Genomic DNA, 16,862 nt, shown 5'->3' with positions numbered 1-16,862 from the left:
TATGTGTGTGTGTGTGTGTATGTGTGTGTGTGTGTGTGTGTGTATGTGTGTGTGTGTGTGTGTATGTGTGTGTGTGTGTGTGTTTGTGTATCGGAGACTGCGGGAGCACTCGTAGCGGCGGCCTCTTGCACACTTTGCCCTCATGACCTCTTCGTCTCCTCCAGCTCTCTGCGCCTTCGTCAGGCGTGCACCATTCTCTGTTCCACCTCGCACGTTGCATCTCCCTCCTCCTCCCCCTCCCCTCTCACTCTCTGCTGTGCGCATGCGTCGATGGCCGGTGATCGGCATTGCTCGCTCTCTCTCATCATCTCGTCGCCGTCCCCCTTGGACCGTCGTTTTGCAGCTCGTCGTCGTCCTTTCACTTGCTCTCTTCTGCTACCATTCAACATCCCCTCATTGTGGTCAAGAAGAGCGCGCCGAGTCGGTGCGGGCTTCGCAGACACGACAGCGGGGTGGAACTCCTTGAAGCTCTCCCCTAGAAGGTTTTCTGTACGCGAAAGCCAGCATACACGTCACGGATATACGAAAGATAAGATGCCGCGCGTGTCTGTTTTCTTGTCCTACGCGGACTCCTTCGTCGGCACGCGTCTGCTGCGTCAGTTCCAGCAGTACCCATCGCACTACGACATCTACGGCTGCATGTGGGATGCGGCCGCCGCAGAGCAGCTCAACGCCGCTGCGTCGGCTGCCCAGCAGCAACCGCAGCAGCCAGCGGCGAAGACACGTGTCGGTGGTGTGGCCGAGGAAGACAACAGCGTCTTGGAGGAGAGCTACACTTCCCTGGTGCCCTGCGTTAGTGCCCGTGCCCAAACGGCTTTGCCGCTGGAGGGGTCTGGGTCATTTGAAGCGGAGGATAGCCACCCGACTGCAGGCGTGGATGGCACCGATGGCAGCGAAAAGCCGTTAAAGTCGCATGCGTCCTGCACCTTTTTCTCACGCCTTGACACATTGGCCGTGCGTAGCGCGCTGCTCGCGTGCGACTGGATCGTGCTAGAGCTGCACCAGGCTCAAACAGTGCTAGAGGTGGTGCAGTTCCTGCAGATGCAGCCCTCCTTTGAGCGACCGAAGCGTCTGGTCCTGCTTTCCAGCCTCATGACGTGGTACGCCACTCCGTCGCTGGAGGAAGGGGAAGTTGCCGCTGGCGACGGAAACGACGAGGACGATAGCCCTGTCGCTGATGGCGAGGAGGACGTCGAAGCGCCGTACCCCCCGCCTCCACCGCGTTTCCTGGAGAGCATTCTCGCTGAGGCGCAGGACCGATCCCGGCACGCTGTAGTGGACGCGATGCGCGGCGACGAGAGCGCAGCCAAGGGTGAGGACAACAGCGGCGGCGATGGAGAGGACGAAGACAGGGAGGACGGCGGTGACGCCGTCGCCTCGGGTGCGAGGGCAGAGGTGTTGACGGAGGATCAGTACAACCGTCGTGTACCGCATCTGCGCTATCTGAACTGGCGCGATGCCGAGAGGGCCGTCGCAGCAGCGCATCACGCGAACGGCCTGCCGCTGGACACCTTTGTCATTTGCGGAGGCCTCACCTACGGAGGCGAGGAGGACGTACTCGAACCTCTCTTCCGCCTAGCGTGGTCTGCCGAGCCAGAGAAGAAGGAGAACGAGCACGCGGCGACCTCGGCAACGCTGCCGATCTTCGGCAGCGGCCACCAGCGCGTGCCGATCGTGCACGTGCAGGATCTTGCCTGCTTTGTGCGCAAACTGCTCCGGTGCCCTGCTGACGCCCTGCCGTTCCCCGAGCGGCGCTACCTCTTCGCCACGGACGGGAGCAACCAGAACTCTTGGCAGAGCATCGTCTCCGCCGTGAACCGCATGTTTGGTGGGCGGTGCGCGATGCACCCCGTCGCGCCAGAATCGTACCCGCTCTACCGCGACGTGGAGCGCTTCACGATTGACCTGCGTGTCGAGCCGGAGACGATGCGGATCATCATGGCACGCACCGAGGATGCCGAGGAAGGGGCCGAGTCGAGCGATGCGGTCGCCTCCGCGCAGCAGCAGTTGCCCCTGCCGAACACATGGATTGCAGAGGGCGGCATCCGTCGCCATCTTCGTGCCGTCGCAGACGAGTTCACCGCCGCCCGCCACGTCCAACCGCACCGCATTGCCATTGTTGGACCGCCGCTGGTCGGAAAGACGTACCTCGCCACGCGTGTGGCGCGCTACTACCGCCTTCCACGCGTGTCCCTGGACTCGGTCGTGCTCGACTACACGGCCGCCTTGAAAGAGCTCCGCTCACGTGTGGAGTCGACGAAGGCCGCGGTGCGAGAAGCTGAGCGGGAACGCCGCCTCGGGCTGAAGCGGCGCCGTCTGCTGGCGCGGCAGCAACGTGAGTGGGATGCCCAGGCCGAACGTCTCGATGCCTCCTTAGCAGGTGCTCGGGAAGGAGTGGGGTCACCGGGCGACAACGAGCAGGATTCGGTTGAAGCCGCTGACCTGGCGAGTCACGGCAGCTACCGCCCTGGCAGCAGTGCCAATCGCGCAAATAACTACAGCGGGCCAGGAGAAGCGCCGACAGGAGCCGGTGCGGACGCCTGCGTGGCGACGATGGCGGTCCACGACGACGATGAGGCCGTTGCAACCGAGCTGGCCCTCACCCAGGCGGAGGAGGAGGAGCTCGACATGTTCGTGTTGGAGTGGTGGGCCGAGCAGCCGCAAGCGCATGCGTGGATCAGCAAGATTGCGGAGATGGAACGCGTGCTGCTGCTTCGGCTGCACCAACGACCGCCGACGCCTGAGGTGAACCCAAAGAAGAAAGCCGCCACCGCGGGTGGCGGTGGCGCCAACGCGAAGAAAAAAGGCAACAAGGATGCGCAGAAGACGCGAGAGGAGGAAGAGGAGCAGCAGCAGCTCAAAGCTGCTCTGCAGCATGCGCCGTTCCAGCCCCGCGCCCTCGCTCTCATGCTGCGCTGGCGCCTTGCCCAGCCAGATTGTCGGGTGCAGGGATTCGTGCTGGATGGGGTGCCGACGACGTTGGAGTTGGCGCGGCTCGTGTTCGGCGACGACGAGGATGACCAGCTCCAGCCGCCGCTGACAGAGGAAGAGGCGCTCCGGCCACGCTACGCCAACGAAGGCGGCGCCCCTGCGACCGCTGCATCTGGTGCTGCGGGCGACGGCCACGACGACAAAGAAGCCGGCGCCGCGGAGGCGGCTCCGGCAAAGGAGCCGGCGAGCGATGCCCGGCTGCCAAACCACGTCATTGTGCTTCAAGCGTCCGACGCGTACCTGCTGAGCCGCCTTAAGGCGATGGGTGCGGCGTCGGAGGAGGGCGCGGTGAACGCCTGCGGCAACGACGATGCCACACGCAACGTCGACGTGGAAGCCTTCTACCACGCTCTCCAGACGTACAAGCGAGAGTACGTTGACATGCCGTATTCGGTGCTCAGTTACTGGGAGTGTGCGGCTGCCACCACCGCGCCGCTGCTGAGCACTGGCAGCGCGACGGGCGAGGAGCGCCGCGCCGAGGTGCACTTGGTGGCCATCGAAGGCAACGAGCCTCTTGTGCCACCTTTGCCGCCCATGTCCGCATACGCACCGCCGCAGCTCAGCAGCACGGAGAAGCTGCTCGAGCAAGTTATTCTCGGATGCCCTCACAACTTTGGCAAGAGCCTGGAGGAGATCCAGCGCGAGGCCGTGCGCCAGCGCTGTCTGCTGGCTGAGGAGGAGGACGCCCGCGCTCAGCAGATAGCGGCCCAGGCGGCTGCCGAATCCCTGGAGTGCGCGCAGGAGTCTGAAGCCCGCTCAGTAGCCGAGGAGAGACTTCTAGCGCTTAAGCAGGCTGACGTGGCGGAGCTGGAAGCGCGCAAGCGGCCCATGACAAACTACCTGCAGGAGCGCGTGTTGCCCCTCCTGCACAAGGGTCTTTTGGAGGTGTGTGCAACGCGACCAGCAGACCCGGTGGATTACCTGGCGGAGTGGCTCATTCGTCACAACCCACACGACGATATCTTCTGTGATCTGTGAAGCCTCTGTTGCGGGCGTCCATGACGCGTTTTTGTGTGCTCTTTATTCACTTTACGTTCGCCCGTTTACTGAGATGGCGGCGTTTGCGCCACGGCGGGTGCTGCTGCTGCGATGGCGGATGCGCTTGATGATCCGCCTCCACGGATGTACAAAGAGTGGGCGTGTGGGCGGGCGTGCGCGGTGTGTAAGTGGTTTTTGTTCGATGTCTCTCTCTCTCTCTCTCGCCGCCTCTTTCCGATGTACACGTAGACGTACTTGCCGTTTCTTTTTTTTTCTTACATGCCCTTTACTTGGGAGAGGGTGGGGTGGGGAAGGGGCGCTTAGTTTGGTTTGCTCCTCTCGCCCCATTTCGGTTGCTGTCGATGTCTCGAAAATAAAATGCGGTGCGTGGTGGCAAGGTGAGAAGCGGCATAGCGAAGACAAAGAAAAGAGAAAGGTCGGCGTGCTTGTATCACGCTGTCGAGAAGAGAAACAGCACAGATGCGTCTGAGCGTCTCTTCTTCCGACTTTCCCACCACCCACAACCCTCCCTTCCTCCCTCCTCTTCTTCGTTCGTTGTTGTTATTCCCTCCCTGTTGTTGCATGCCACTCTTGATCAGCGGTCTCTCGTGTCCCTCCTCTGAGCAATGCCCTCACCCCTCCCCCATCGACACATCAACACGGGTGTGCATCCGATTCCCGCAGACGCAGCACAAAAACAAAACGGATGCCTGTTTCTCCTTTCATCGTTGCTCGCATGTCAGCACAGCGCGCGCGTACCTCAGCAGAAACAGGAAGCGACTTTGATATGCGTCGGTGTGGGTGTGTGCATCTCTTTTTTCTTGTTGCGAGTGTGACCAGGCGTCGCAGACGATTCTGCGCCCCCCTCCCTCTCCCTTCACACAGCCTGCATGGTTCACGCGCTCATAAATGTACAGCTCCAACTCGCTCGCTTTCTCCCTCCGGCTTTATTGGTTTTGCGCACGTGCGCCTCGCCAGCCGCTGCCGTCTTTTGTTGCCTCTAGTAGAGAGTGTAGGCGTGTGCGTGTGTCGGTGCACGCGAAAGACGTGCACGTTCACCCATGCTCACATCACTTCGTGCATGCATGAGTGAAACCCAAGATCTTTATCGACTCTGCCCCCCCCCTCCCCCTCCAACACACCCCTCTAGTCGATCAGTCGCAGCACCCCACGACACTTTTTTCTCTCAAGGCAGGCCCCCTTCGGGCAAGTGAGCGGAGATCATCGAGTGCAGAACGTTGCTCACTCAGCACCACCATACACACGCACACGCACGCACGAGAGCGCTCAACACAACGCGTATTCTTCTTTTTTCTTCTGGTGTGTGGCGCTCGTCTCGCCATCACCTCGGGATAGAGGGTAGCAGCCGTGTGCGCTAGTCCTGCACCGCTACCGCGAGAGGACGCATAAGACAACCGAAAACAACAACCAAACCAACCAACGAAAATAGGGTCTCCTGCAGAAAAGCGTCAGTGCAGAGGGGTGTGAGACTCCGGCGTGCGCCGGTGCTTGTCTGTTTGTGTGCGTGTGCGTCAGAGGGCGGCGGCACCGACATGAACCGACGCGTTCTTTTCGCGTCCGACAGTGACGACGACAACGCCGATGCCTTCCGTTTCGCAGCTGCGGGTGCCGGTGATCGAGCCATGTCTGGAACATCAGGCTCACGCCTGGCGAAGGATCCGCTGTCGGCGGGCGCGGCTTCGCAGCTCCACTCCGCAAGCCTCGACAACGACAGGAGAAGCACAGCAGCAGTGCAGCTTCCCGAGCCCAGCAAGGTAACAGCCACTCGTCAAAACCTGTCGCAGCTCTTCGGCGCGGGCCCTACGCCGTTGACGATGCGAGGAATGAGTAACTCACCAAATCAGCCCCCGGCCACGCAGGCCGCCGCTGCCGGGAATGTCGCAAACGGCGCTTCAGCCGATACCGGCAGTGGTGCCACAGAAGCCACTGCCTTCTTCGCTCCGCGCTTCGATTACGATGGCAATGGCGGCACGGGGGCTGCAGGCGGCGCCGCCGCTGCTCTCGCGGCTGCCACGGGTGAAGCGGGGGCGGGGCTTATCACAGCCGAGCACGCGGTAGTACAAGCGTACCGTGACTCCCTGCACAGCGGCACGTGCATGCTGGCGCTATGCGTGCCCCTTGCTACTGCCTCCGCAGTCACCACCTCTGCTGCTTCACCGCCGTCAGCCGCTCTGCGCCGACACCTCCGCGAACAGCAAGAGGCTGTCGCTGCGTCAAATGCGGCGGCCGGTGGTCCGACGTTGCTGCTCATCAGCAGCAACCGCCAGGTGCTCTCTCGCGTTGCTCTCGACGCCACCGACGCTGTGTTTTCTAGCGACTCGCTGCAACTGCGTCAAGACGCTACACAGCCACAGTACCTCACCTTTTTCGACATCGGCTGCACTGGTATCCGTGGAGCCAGCTCCTCTGAGAGGTCCGCAGCGGGTGGGAGCGGCAGCGGGTGCTGGTGGACGTGCATGTTTCCTGACCGCGACAAGGCGAGTCGCTTCCTCGTCTCCGCCTACACCGTTGCACAGTATGCGGCGACACTGGCACAGCGCACGGGCACCGCGTCGACATGTGTTCCATCCGTGCGCACATTGCCCGCCTCGCCACCTTCCAAAACGGACAAGGCAGCGGCCAGTGCTGCCAGTGCTGCCGGTGGTGCGCCGGGCGTGGTCCGGCCAGATGTGCCGGCGACAATCTGCTGGCAAACGTGGGCGCTACGTCGCGTGAGCCGGGAGACCCTCTATTGCGTTCCAGGCAGCTGCGTCGAGGAGGTGCCGCCGTCGGCACCGCGGACTGTGACGGCCACGGATGGGACTCTTTGGGATGCCGCTGCTGCTGCACTGGTGGGCATGCGAACAGGTGAGTCGCGGCTTGTCTTCTTGACGCCAGAAGACACGCGCGTGCGGCAGCCGAAGCCGCGGACGGATTCTCGTCGATCGGAGCGCCCTGGCAGAAGTGCGCCCCAGCTCGCTCTCAACACCCCGGCGGTGATCTACATGACGTGTCTGCAGGCCGTCTCATCCCCCATTGGCACGCCGGAGCCGTCAACTCCGACTGCCGCTGGTGACTTGGCGCCACTAATTCCGCCCCCGCCCGCTCCCGCACCTGCTACTGCTGCCGCCGCGACCAGCGTCTCTGTGTCTGCGCCACCGCCTGCTGCGGAGCCGTCACAAGCTCCCGGTGCTGCCAGCGCGCTGTCCACGAACACGCTGCTTCAGCAACTCCTCCTCCACTTTCTGCAACAACAACCACAGCAGCCGCTGCCGAGCGCCTCCGCGTCAGAGCGGGGGACATCGCAGCAAGTGTGGGAGAGCATAGAATGCGCATTGACTCGTGTGCAGGTGCAGCTGGGCTCCCTGTACGAAAAGATCGACCGCCTCGACATTGAAGCAAAACTGCAGCACAACAACACAGAGCTGGAGCGTGTCATGCGGAGGGTGGTCGGGCGGGCGCCGCAGGAGGAGATCGCCATCGAGGATTCCCTGAAAGACCGGGAGGAGCTTCTCGCCAGCATCGAGCGCCACCGCCACAAGTTCGAGGAGGCGAACGCGAACTATCAACGCGCGCTCGAGGCGATGGGCCGCTTGTCCGACCGCGCTCAGGCGTTGGAGAGGGATCTGCGCCTGCAGCAGGACATATGGGCTCAGCAGCGGAAGGACGAGGCGGAGCAGATGCGTCTGCGGCTGGTGGAGCGCGATGCGCGGCATCGTGACGAGCTGGAGCGCGTCAGCGAAGAGCGATACGCCGCAGGCAGGTCGGACGGTCACGCTGCAGGCTATCGAGAGGGCCGGCAGGCGACGTTGCTGGAGGTGGAAGGAAGCGGCACTGGCGGCGACGGCGGCGGGCCGGTGGTGATGCAGTGGCGAGAGAAGCTAATGGCAAAGGACCAAGAAGTGATTGCGCTGCAGACGGCCTTGCAGGATGCCAAGTTCCGCCACGACCGCGATCGACGCCAGTTGCGCGCTGAGATCGACGTCTTGACGGAGCTGAACGAGAAACTGCAGCATCTTCAAGCTAACGCTGACGTTCGCGTGCCGGAGGAGACAGTGCAGCAGCAGTGCAAGCGCATCAAGCGCACGCTGAACGCTGTGTACAACCAGGTGGAAGAACAGCTGCTGCAACTTTCCTCTCTCGAGCGGCGCTCGGGACCTGGAGGCCGGCGATCTTCGCCGACAGTCGACGAGGGAAATAGTATCGAGGGGGCAGGCGAGTCATTAGACGCCGACGGCAGCGGCAGCAGCGGCGTCGTTGCTGTGGATGACGTCTTGGCTATCGTTACGGTAGCCATCCGTTCAGAGGCGCAGGTGGCGGTGACGGAGATCCGCTCCGACGAGGTGCGGCGGGCGGCCGCGAACGCCGAACTTCGCGCGCGGACGCTGGCGCGGCGCAGCGGGCAGCATCCAACTCCGGCGTCGTATGATGGGCACCGCCCCTCCACATCCTCCGCTCTCTTGGTGGGGTACGGGGTGAAAGAAGAGGTAGGTGGTCCGAAGGCGGAGCACAGCAGCGTGGCGAAACGTGCGTCGACGCCACCGCCGCTTCCGCCGGTGCACACCTCCGCATCGCAGGGCGCGCTCGCAGTCGTGGCGGCGACTCTACTGCCGAATGTGGCCCAAGCCGCGTCGATGAAGGCGAGCGTAGTGGAGGCTGCAGAGGGTGCGGCAGAAGCCACATTACATGGCGACGGGCACCTCTGTGAGGGCACCGGCGTCGCTCGTGCTACGGCATCGCCGGTAACTGCTGAGGAACCCTTCCACTACAAGACAGGCACGCAATGGGGCGATGTAGGAAATGGAGGCGCAGGCTCAGTCGCGTGTAGGCCCTACAGCGCGCCGGCTCACGCTGATCCCGGCGCTACTGCCGCCGCGTCCGTGCTGTCTTCTGCAGCCGATGGGAAGGGGGTGAGCGTTCCTGACGTGGGCGCCGACTCGCTGCACTCTGCACTGTCGTGGTCGACAACTGCCCCCATAGCCGAAATCGAGAGGGATTCGGTGGGGGCCAGAGCCGGCGAAGCACCGCGCTGGAATGCCGGCGACAGCGCCGATGGTGGGAGCCGTGCGTTTTCTTCTGCCTTCATCGCCACCGGTGGCGCGGCTGATGATGCTGTCGCCGCGCGGGCTTCAGCCGAGCTTTGGTCGAGTCCCGGCGTTGGTGAAGAGGTGCAACGAGCGCCCACGCCAAACGCCACTGCAGCCAATATCGCTACCACCTCAAGTACTCCAACGCGGATGGGTGCCGACAGCCCGTTCACGATGAACCGTGCGCGCGTCGCGCTAGAGGTGGTGCGCGCGGGGGACACGGAGAAGGCACATATGACACGATGTTCGACAGACTCTTTGTCTCCGTTGTCTTCGCCTGCGAAGCAGGGTCGCATGACCACTCGACTCCCAGCGGATGCGCCAGCTTCGCCGCCGCTCTCTGCTCCTCACTCTGGGAGTGACGATGGTGATGGCACGCGCCGTGGCGACGAGGCCATCGGCGCCAGCCCTTCTGGCAGCATGAGGGAAGCTGCGTGCGTCCGCGAGCCGCGGACCGATGCGTCTCAGCAAGCTCTACCCCTGGTGCCGCCGGTACTACCGAGTGATGCATCTCTCGTTGGTGCGGCTGCTGACCTCGCCACTCCCTCATGTGATGCACAGCTCTTTTCTTCCCCGTCGACCGCGCTGGGTGACTGGCAGGGCAGTCGTCTCTTCGGCAGCCCTCCCTCCGCGGGAGGCGGATGAGGCGCACGCATACGAAAACCGCGCACAGACCCACCTCTGCGACATTGCACAGGTGCGTCTCCCTCACGCGCCTTTCCGTTTCTGCTTTGCTATCGTGTTCGTGTTAGGTGGGGGAGAGTGAGAGGGGCGGTTCCGCATGCTTGCATCTGTGTGTGTTTGGCGGCAGCGGAGGCGGCAGCGAACACATCCTCCACCGCTCTTCCCCAACTCCTCACCCCGTCTAGGAGAACAAGAGAACAACCACAACGCAGGATGCGTCGATGCACGCTGTAGGCGGTGCTGATGTTACGTTGATGGAGCTGTGCTTGGCGGGAAGTGGCACTCCCCACCGCCCTGTCCGCAATTCGCGCTCCCCTCTCTCGCTACTAGACCTTCTTCACATCCATCCATCGCCGACCTCTTCGGGGTCTGCCTCCCTGCGATAACTTCGCCACCCCCCCCCCCATGTACGCACCTCTCTCATTTTTTCGTTTCTTGCACTCGCTAAAATGGACCGTTCATTGTTCCGGCGCGCATATCGCCTTCGACCCCCCCCCGTTCTACCCCCGACGTCGTCATCATCTTTTGTTCTCCTCGCTCCGCTAACATGCGCACAGACATATATATATATACGCCGGCGTACAGGCCCTTCAGTTATATAAAGGGTGCCGGCACGTACACGTACACCATCTTTCATCTCGTGAAACCATCTCCTCCTCTGTTTGCTGTCTGTCTATCTCCGCATGTGTGAGTGCGTTGCCTCCACTCTATCTTCGTCCGCCCTGGTCCTCCTGCCTTGTGCTCTTCTTGGATCTCCTTTGGTACATTCTTAGGTGCGTAGAGCATCTCTTTCTCTGAGCGGTGTACCCGAGACTATCCACCGCCTCGTTTTGCCGCCATAATCTGCCCCGCCGCGCACCATCGCTCGACCACCCGCCCGCGTCTTTTTCGCTTGTTGCTCTCCGTTGCGTGCTCCTGTGTGCTTGTGGAATGGGGGAAGGGGTCTGCTGCGCTCTCTCGCTCCCTCAAGCCTCCTTTTCTTTGTTGCCACCCGGTGCGACTTGCCGCTGCGCCGTGTGTCGGCAGACACCGCCATTCAGCATAAGAGGTGAAAAAGACACGCGCGGTCTATCTATATTCAAGCGTAGCATTCCTCATTTTTAATGGGAGGCGTGGATGTCGCCGCAGCCGCCGGAAGCGTTGTCGACGGCAATGGTCAGGCGCAGCAAGCGGCGAGTCTGTTTTTACGCGATGTGAAGCATGTTCTTCGCTGGCACGCGGTGGCGGCGGGTGTGGCACTGGCAGCCACCCCGGTTGTGTACCAGGTGGCCCGGGTGGTGGCGCACCGGTACCGAGCGGAGCTGGTAAATCTAGCGAAGGACGCGGTGCAGCGGGAGGAGATCTTTAACGGTGCGGAGGCGGACGGCGTGCTGATCGATCCGGCGGAGGAAGGTGATATATCCATCTCTTACAAGGGTAATGCGAAGGGCGCAAGGGAGGCAGAAGGCGACGCCGACGATGATGCGTCGGCATTGTGGGCAAGGCCGTCGCGACGCTCATCGCAACAGCCGGCCTCGATCTTTGCGCTCCGTGTTGGTCGTCGCCACTCGTGGGTGGTGTCGTCGTTTGCGTACCAGGTTCTGGCAGCGCAGCGCGCGCCTAATGTACAGTTTGTACGGACCTGCAGCCGGGCCGCTGTGTGTCAGTACGGCGTGGTCGTGCTGCGAGCTGCGACCACGAGCTGCCTCGCCAGTGTCGCGTCCTTTATTGTCTTGTACGCCGGCTGCCGGGCAGTCGACTATGTCGCTCCCTTCGGGGCGCCGCCCGCGGTGGATGGCGCGAAGGATTTGTCGCCGAGGTCGCTCCTCAGTGCGTTTGCGACGGACTCGCTTTTCACGACCGCGGCGCCCCCATCGCCAGCCGTGAACTCCACCTATGGCCTTTACAGCTTCGGTGTCTCTGCGGCGGGTGTGTGGTCGCGGCTGTTTCCTCGCTTCGGGGCCGCGCAGACGCTCTGGCAGCGCCTCGCAGGGTTTACACAGCCGCTGCATGCGGAGTGGCGCGACGGATCGGCGACGCTGTCCTCATCGTCGCCGCTATCGTCGCAGCACGCGCTGGCGGACAGCGTCTGGGCTTCGCTCTCGCCTCGTGGCTACTTCATTGTGTCGCTTCTCCCGCGCTTGCCGCCGCGCATTGCCGCGGGGCTGTCGTGGCTGGCGAGGCACACTTCTACTGCAGTGATGCGTTGGTTTTACGCCGCGCCATCGCCTGTGAGCCCAAAGGCAAAGGCCACAGCACCCACGGCAGCTGCTGCTGCTCCACCACCACCTTCCGCAAGTGCCAGCACAGGTGCCGCGGCTGCTGTCGATCCCAGCACTCCGGCGCTGTCGAAGCGGCGTCGACGCCGTCAGCCGACACGGCTCATCGACTCGCCCGTTGCGAAAATGGCGGCAATGCTGATGGGTGACATAACGTTCGCCGGCATCGTGTTCTTGGCCACCTCGTGCGCAAACAGCAGCAGCCCCAGCGCTGACAGTCCCCGCTGGCCGCTCGTGCTCAACGACGCCAACACGCGGTACGACATCTACTGTTGGGCACAGGCCGTCTGCAGCACGTTGAGCGTGTTGAGCATCTAACGAAGGCATGCGAAATACTTGAGACAGGATGCACAGATGACGGGAGAGAAGCGAAAGAAGGGAAGCGGCGCCTCTCCTTGGCGGGCACGGCTGGCGGTGAGTAAGCGTGCCCTCTTTTTCTCTCTGCTGGCGCTGCTTTGCACATGGGAGAGGGCGGGAGGTAGGGCGGTAGTGGCACGCCACGGCAGCAGTGCTTCCCTATGCAATCGCCTCCCTTTCCCCCTGCCCCTCCCTCGCATCTCCGACACTCGTCCGCCCCTCCGTCGTCTCGTTCATTTCGTTGTACGTCCGCCAGGTGCGCAACTACAGCCGCGAAAGTGAATGAGAGCGCACTAAGGGAAGTGAGGGTGGAGAGGTACCAAGGTGAGGGGGACGCAACAGAGAGAGAGCGCTCTGGCAGAGAGAGCGCGAGGCACGCTGGGCCTTACAGTCCTTCTCCCTACTCCCCGCTCCCCCCTCCTCCTCTCCTTCCCTCCCCCACTCCATGCTGTGGCGCAGGCATGCTTTGACCCCATCCCTTCCTTCAAACTGGGGCGCACTCTGACACGTTCCCTAGCTGAGAAAGAAAGAGACAGGGTGTACTGGAGCAAGCCCGTGAAAGGCGGAAGGGATCGATCTCTCCCTCTCCCTCCTTCTCTGCGTCCGTGCATCGGTGATGATGAGACACCGTTCGCTTCGCTCTGTTCTCATCATCTCCGGAGAGAGGGACGAGATGGAAAGAGAGAGAACAGAGCACAGCGAATCCGGCAACGACGCACAGCTTGCAGGGTCGTTGAGGGGTGACGAAGAAAACATTGGAAAGGCAAGGAAAAGAAAACGTCCACGCATTCACCCACACCAACGTAAGCACGCACACGCACACTCTCTGTCTCTGTGTGGCGGCAGGAAACACCTTTGCTGTAATGAACCAGCATGCATATATATATATATATGTGTGCCAGGAAACGTGAATATTTTTGTGGTGAGAACGAGTGCAAGAGAAGCATATATGGTGGTGCCAGTGGCGGACGGTGTAGCAGCCACAATGCGTACGGCTGTGCCGTGGTGGTGCAACCTGCGTGCGCAGGGGAAGGGTTGGAGGGCTCGGTGCCCCCCCTCCCCGGCACCTTTTCCCCACCTCCACCCAGATTTACTTTCATCAGCCCATATGTGTGTGTGTCTGTTGTTGGTGAGAGTATGTGTCTTTCTCTCCGTCTGTGTCTGTGTACCCGATGTCACACAACGTTCCTCCGTGCTTCCAACTCTAAATCCCTGTTTTTCCCCCTTGCTTTCTCTTTTCACTGTCTTTCTCTCTGCGTGCACGTCCCCTCTGCCCGCGCCGCGTCTTCTTCCACGCCACCTCTCACCCGCTCACCCACTTACCGAATCTGTTCATCCCTTGCTACCCTTTGCTGCCCTGCCGTGGCTCTCTCCTTCAATCAGTGCAACATTCCTCTCGACACCCACCTCACCCCTCTCTGCCCCTGTCGTCGTGTCCCACATCCTGCTTTGTGTGGCCCCCCCCCCACCCACCCACCCTTCCTCCCCTCTCCCTCAATCGGCTTTACGCATGTTTATGTATGGATGGACGTATAGCCTATTCCTTTTTTTTCCACGGTACTGAGTGTGTGCGTGTGTGTGGTCGTTGTGTGCCTGAATGAGGCGAGTCGCCGCACATTATTCGACCCCGTTTCCATTCGTTATTTTTTGATTATTTCGCTATTGTTTCGTCACCCCGCCCCCGCCCTCGCTTGCATCCTTCTTCGCGATCGTCACACCACATCAGCAGCATCACCATCGCCGCACTGCACCCTCTCGTGGTCGTCTCAGGTGGCCTTTTCGTGTGCCTTTCCCTCTTCCTTTTTTTCCTGCTGTTGTCGTCGTCCTTTTTTGTTTCGCGCGGACTTCCTTCCCTTTCCTGCGTGCCCACTGCCCCCCCCCTGCCTCCTCCCACCAAAGAAAAGAGGGAAAAAACGCACCCGGAAAACGCTGAACAGGCATCCATGAAGTCGTGTGTCGCTCTCCCTTTGGCGGCGTTGCTGGTGCTGCTCACGCTGAGCGGTATTGCAGAGGTGGCCCAGGCGCAGGGTCTACCCGGTCTGCTGGCGCTGCAGATGAAGGGGTACATGTCTTACGGCGCCAGTTCTCTTTCAAGCTCTGGCATAGAAGTCACGTACTTTACGACGGAGGAAGTGTGCTTCGACGCTGGTGGCGTCCCGGCCAGCGACGCGAACACTCTGTTGAGCAACGAGGTCGCGTATTGGATGACTGTCAACGGTGGCGGAAAGGACAGCACTATCTACACTGGCTCCAGCGCGGCGCCGTCCCTGCCCGGCACGAACTGTGCAGAGCTCGTCCCGGGAGCTACGGTACCGAACAGCGACAACTGTTACTACCGCTGGCGCTACGGCTTCTACGACATGTACTCATACAATGGCGAGCCCGGTACGGCGTACTGGATCGGCCTCTACCGGCGGAAAACCGGACCCAGCCAGATTCTCAATCAGTTCCAGCAGTTCACCTGGAACCCGGATCACCCGGCCGACAAACCGTACCCGCGTGGGTACTTTGGCGGCGCCGCCAGCTACGATACCGTGACCAACGGGCTCCTCCGCATGGACGCGCCGCTGCTGCCGAGGAACAATGACCCGTACCCGACAGGAAAGTACATGATGGTATGTGAGTACCAGCTCTATCCGGTGCGTCCCCCCTTCACCACCCGCATGCCGCAGCCGCAGTTCGTGAATGGCTTCAAAACCCTCACGTGGGCTCAGTCGCACTGGTGGCTCATCTTCCTGATCGTCGCTGTCATCGTCCTGGTCATCCTCTTCGTCATTGTCATCTACTGCTGCTGCACCTCAATAAAGCCGAAGGAGGAACTGCCAGTGTTCCAGATGGTCATACGCGAGCGCGTCGGCAAGGCGTACGTGGTCAGCGACGAGCCGCCCAAGATGACACAGCAGCCGTATGCCGCACCGGGTTTGGCGCCGCAGCAGCACATGCTGTCGCCCGAGCAGGAAGTGCAGCGTCGCCGGATGCGCTACGGTCGCGGCTTTAATCCGAACCAGCCGGGAGATCCGGAGGACACGACCATGGGTGCGACTGGCATCTACAGCGTTGGAGAGCGCCGCCAGTACGCAGACGGCATACTGTCAGAGAACTCCGTGGACAACCTCATCCAGAGGAAGTTTGACATGGGCGAGAGTACCCTTTCGCCAGAAGGACCGCAATCAGGTACGGAGGAGCAGAATGACAAAGAAGGTACCTACCAGGAGCCCAGTGCTGTTCTGTTGACGCGTCGCAGCAGCCGTCGCAGCCGTGGCCGCAGCATTTCGCAGGCCTTTAGTGATGTTGAGATGCCGCAGGCTGGCGAGATTAATGAGAACGATGTGAACCTGTAAGGGAGCGAGGAAAAGAAAAAGAAGACACACACGCAATGAGCGCATGCGACTTCTTCAATTTTTTTTATGTTCTGTTTCTTTTCCCCTCTACACCCCTCCCCGCACTCCCCATCCTATTCCTTTCGATGGACTCTAGAGGGAGATGGCGGGAAGGGGGAGTGTGGGTGCGTGGGTGTGCGCATGTATGTGTCTTGACCAGCGCTTGTTTTCTTTCTTTACACCCACCCCCTTTCGAAAACCCCTGCTGCTGTGCACATCCTTTTTTTTTTCGTTCGTTTTCCGGTGAGACTGCATCCAAACACCCGCACGCGCGCTCTCTGCCCCCCCCCCCAAACCCCCACCCTTCGCGCTGTCCATCGGATTTTCTTCGATAAACCCGTTTTATTTTCCACACCTGCACGGCGCTCGACCCTTGTGAGCCTTACATCCTCTCGACGAGGGAAAGAGGGAAGGGGGGAGTGAGGGCGGTGACGGCGGAGTTTTCTTTTTGTTCTTCGCGTGATTCCACGGATCCATGAACGAGTTCAAGAAAACGAAGGACGCAGAGGTCCATCAACAACCGCCCTTATACTACTTCTGTGCTCGCCATGAAGCGTATTGCAGTTTGTCCTTTTTTTTTCTGTTTCTCATTATTCTGTGCGGAAGCGTTTTCCTCTTTGTCTCGCTCTTGCCACCCGCTTCCCTCCTTCCTCTCGCCCCTCCCCTCGCCCCACCGCTTGTTCTCCTTCGGGCTTCGTAGCTCCGTTTCCATGCCCTCTCTCTCTTTCTCTGCGCGCATGCGTCCGCGCTTGTGTGGTGGTGTGTGGGTGTGTGGTGCCATGTGAGCTCCCTCTTTGTTCTTGTCCAGCTTTTCTTTGTCCCTCCTCCCTCCCCCTCCATTCCGCCCGATGGCTCTCCTCTTTTTTGTTGTTTTTGCATTTCTCGCTTCTTCTGTTATTCCCCGATGACCCCACGCATTCACACGTCCTGTGAGTGAGTGTGTGTGTGCCGGTGTGGTGTGTATGCATCAACGTGTGCGCAGTTACTGTGCAGAGGGGAGCTCCTTTTCTCCTTTCCGTTCGGATGCTTGCTTGGCTCCTTGTGCCCTTTACCGTTGCCTTGCCTCTTCGGGAACGTTAAGGATTCTGGATGATTGATGTGCGTACATATATACATATATGCATGTG

The 16,862-nt window shown here is 61.2% G+C and overlaps 4 protein-coding genes across 4 annotated transcripts; all 4 read left to right on the top strand.

The window, feature by feature from the left end:
• Positions 1–534: 534 nt before the first annotated feature.
• LDBPK_131250 (hypothetical protein, conserved) lies at positions 535–3,969 on the top strand (the record flags this gene model as incomplete). Its single annotated transcript, XM_003859288.1, has 1 exon — positions 535–3,969. The coding sequence occupies one exon, from the start codon at positions 535–537 to the stop codon at positions 3,967–3,969; it is 3,435 nt and encodes a 1,144-aa protein (XP_003859336.1).
• A 1,553-nt stretch (positions 3,970–5,522) lies between these two features.
• Positions 5,523–9,701, top strand: LDBPK_131240 (hypothetical protein, conserved; the record flags this gene model as incomplete). The annotated part of the gene is made up of 1 exon (XM_003859287.1): positions 5,523–9,701. The coding sequence occupies one exon, from the start codon at positions 5,523–5,525 to the stop codon at positions 9,699–9,701; it is 4,179 nt and encodes a 1,392-aa protein (XP_003859335.1).
• Positions 9,702–10,843: 1,142 nt separating this feature from the next.
• On the top strand, positions 10,844–12,316 carry LDBPK_131230 (hypothetical protein, conserved; the record flags this gene model as incomplete). Its single annotated transcript, XM_003859286.1, has 1 exon — positions 10,844–12,316. The coding sequence occupies one exon, from the start codon at positions 10,844–10,846 to the stop codon at positions 12,314–12,316; it is 1,473 nt and encodes a 490-aa protein (XP_003859334.1).
• A 1,982-nt stretch (positions 12,317–14,298) lies between these two features.
• On the top strand, positions 14,299–15,696 carry LDBPK_131220 (hypothetical protein, conserved; the record flags this gene model as incomplete). Its single annotated transcript, XM_003859285.1, has 1 exon — positions 14,299–15,696. The coding sequence occupies one exon, from the start codon at positions 14,299–14,301 to the stop codon at positions 15,694–15,696; it is 1,398 nt and encodes a 465-aa protein (XP_003859333.1).
• Between the last annotated feature and the right edge of the window lie 1,166 nt (positions 15,697–16,862).

The sequence above is a fragment of the Leishmania donovani genome, chromosome 13, assembly GCF_000227135.1.
Source record: "Leishmania donovani BPK282A1 complete genome, chromosome 13".
NCBI classification, from domain to species: domain Eukaryota; phylum Euglenozoa; class Kinetoplastea; order Trypanosomatida; family Trypanosomatidae; genus Leishmania; species Leishmania donovani.
This window is presented reverse-complemented; position numbering and strand designations above follow the sequence as displayed.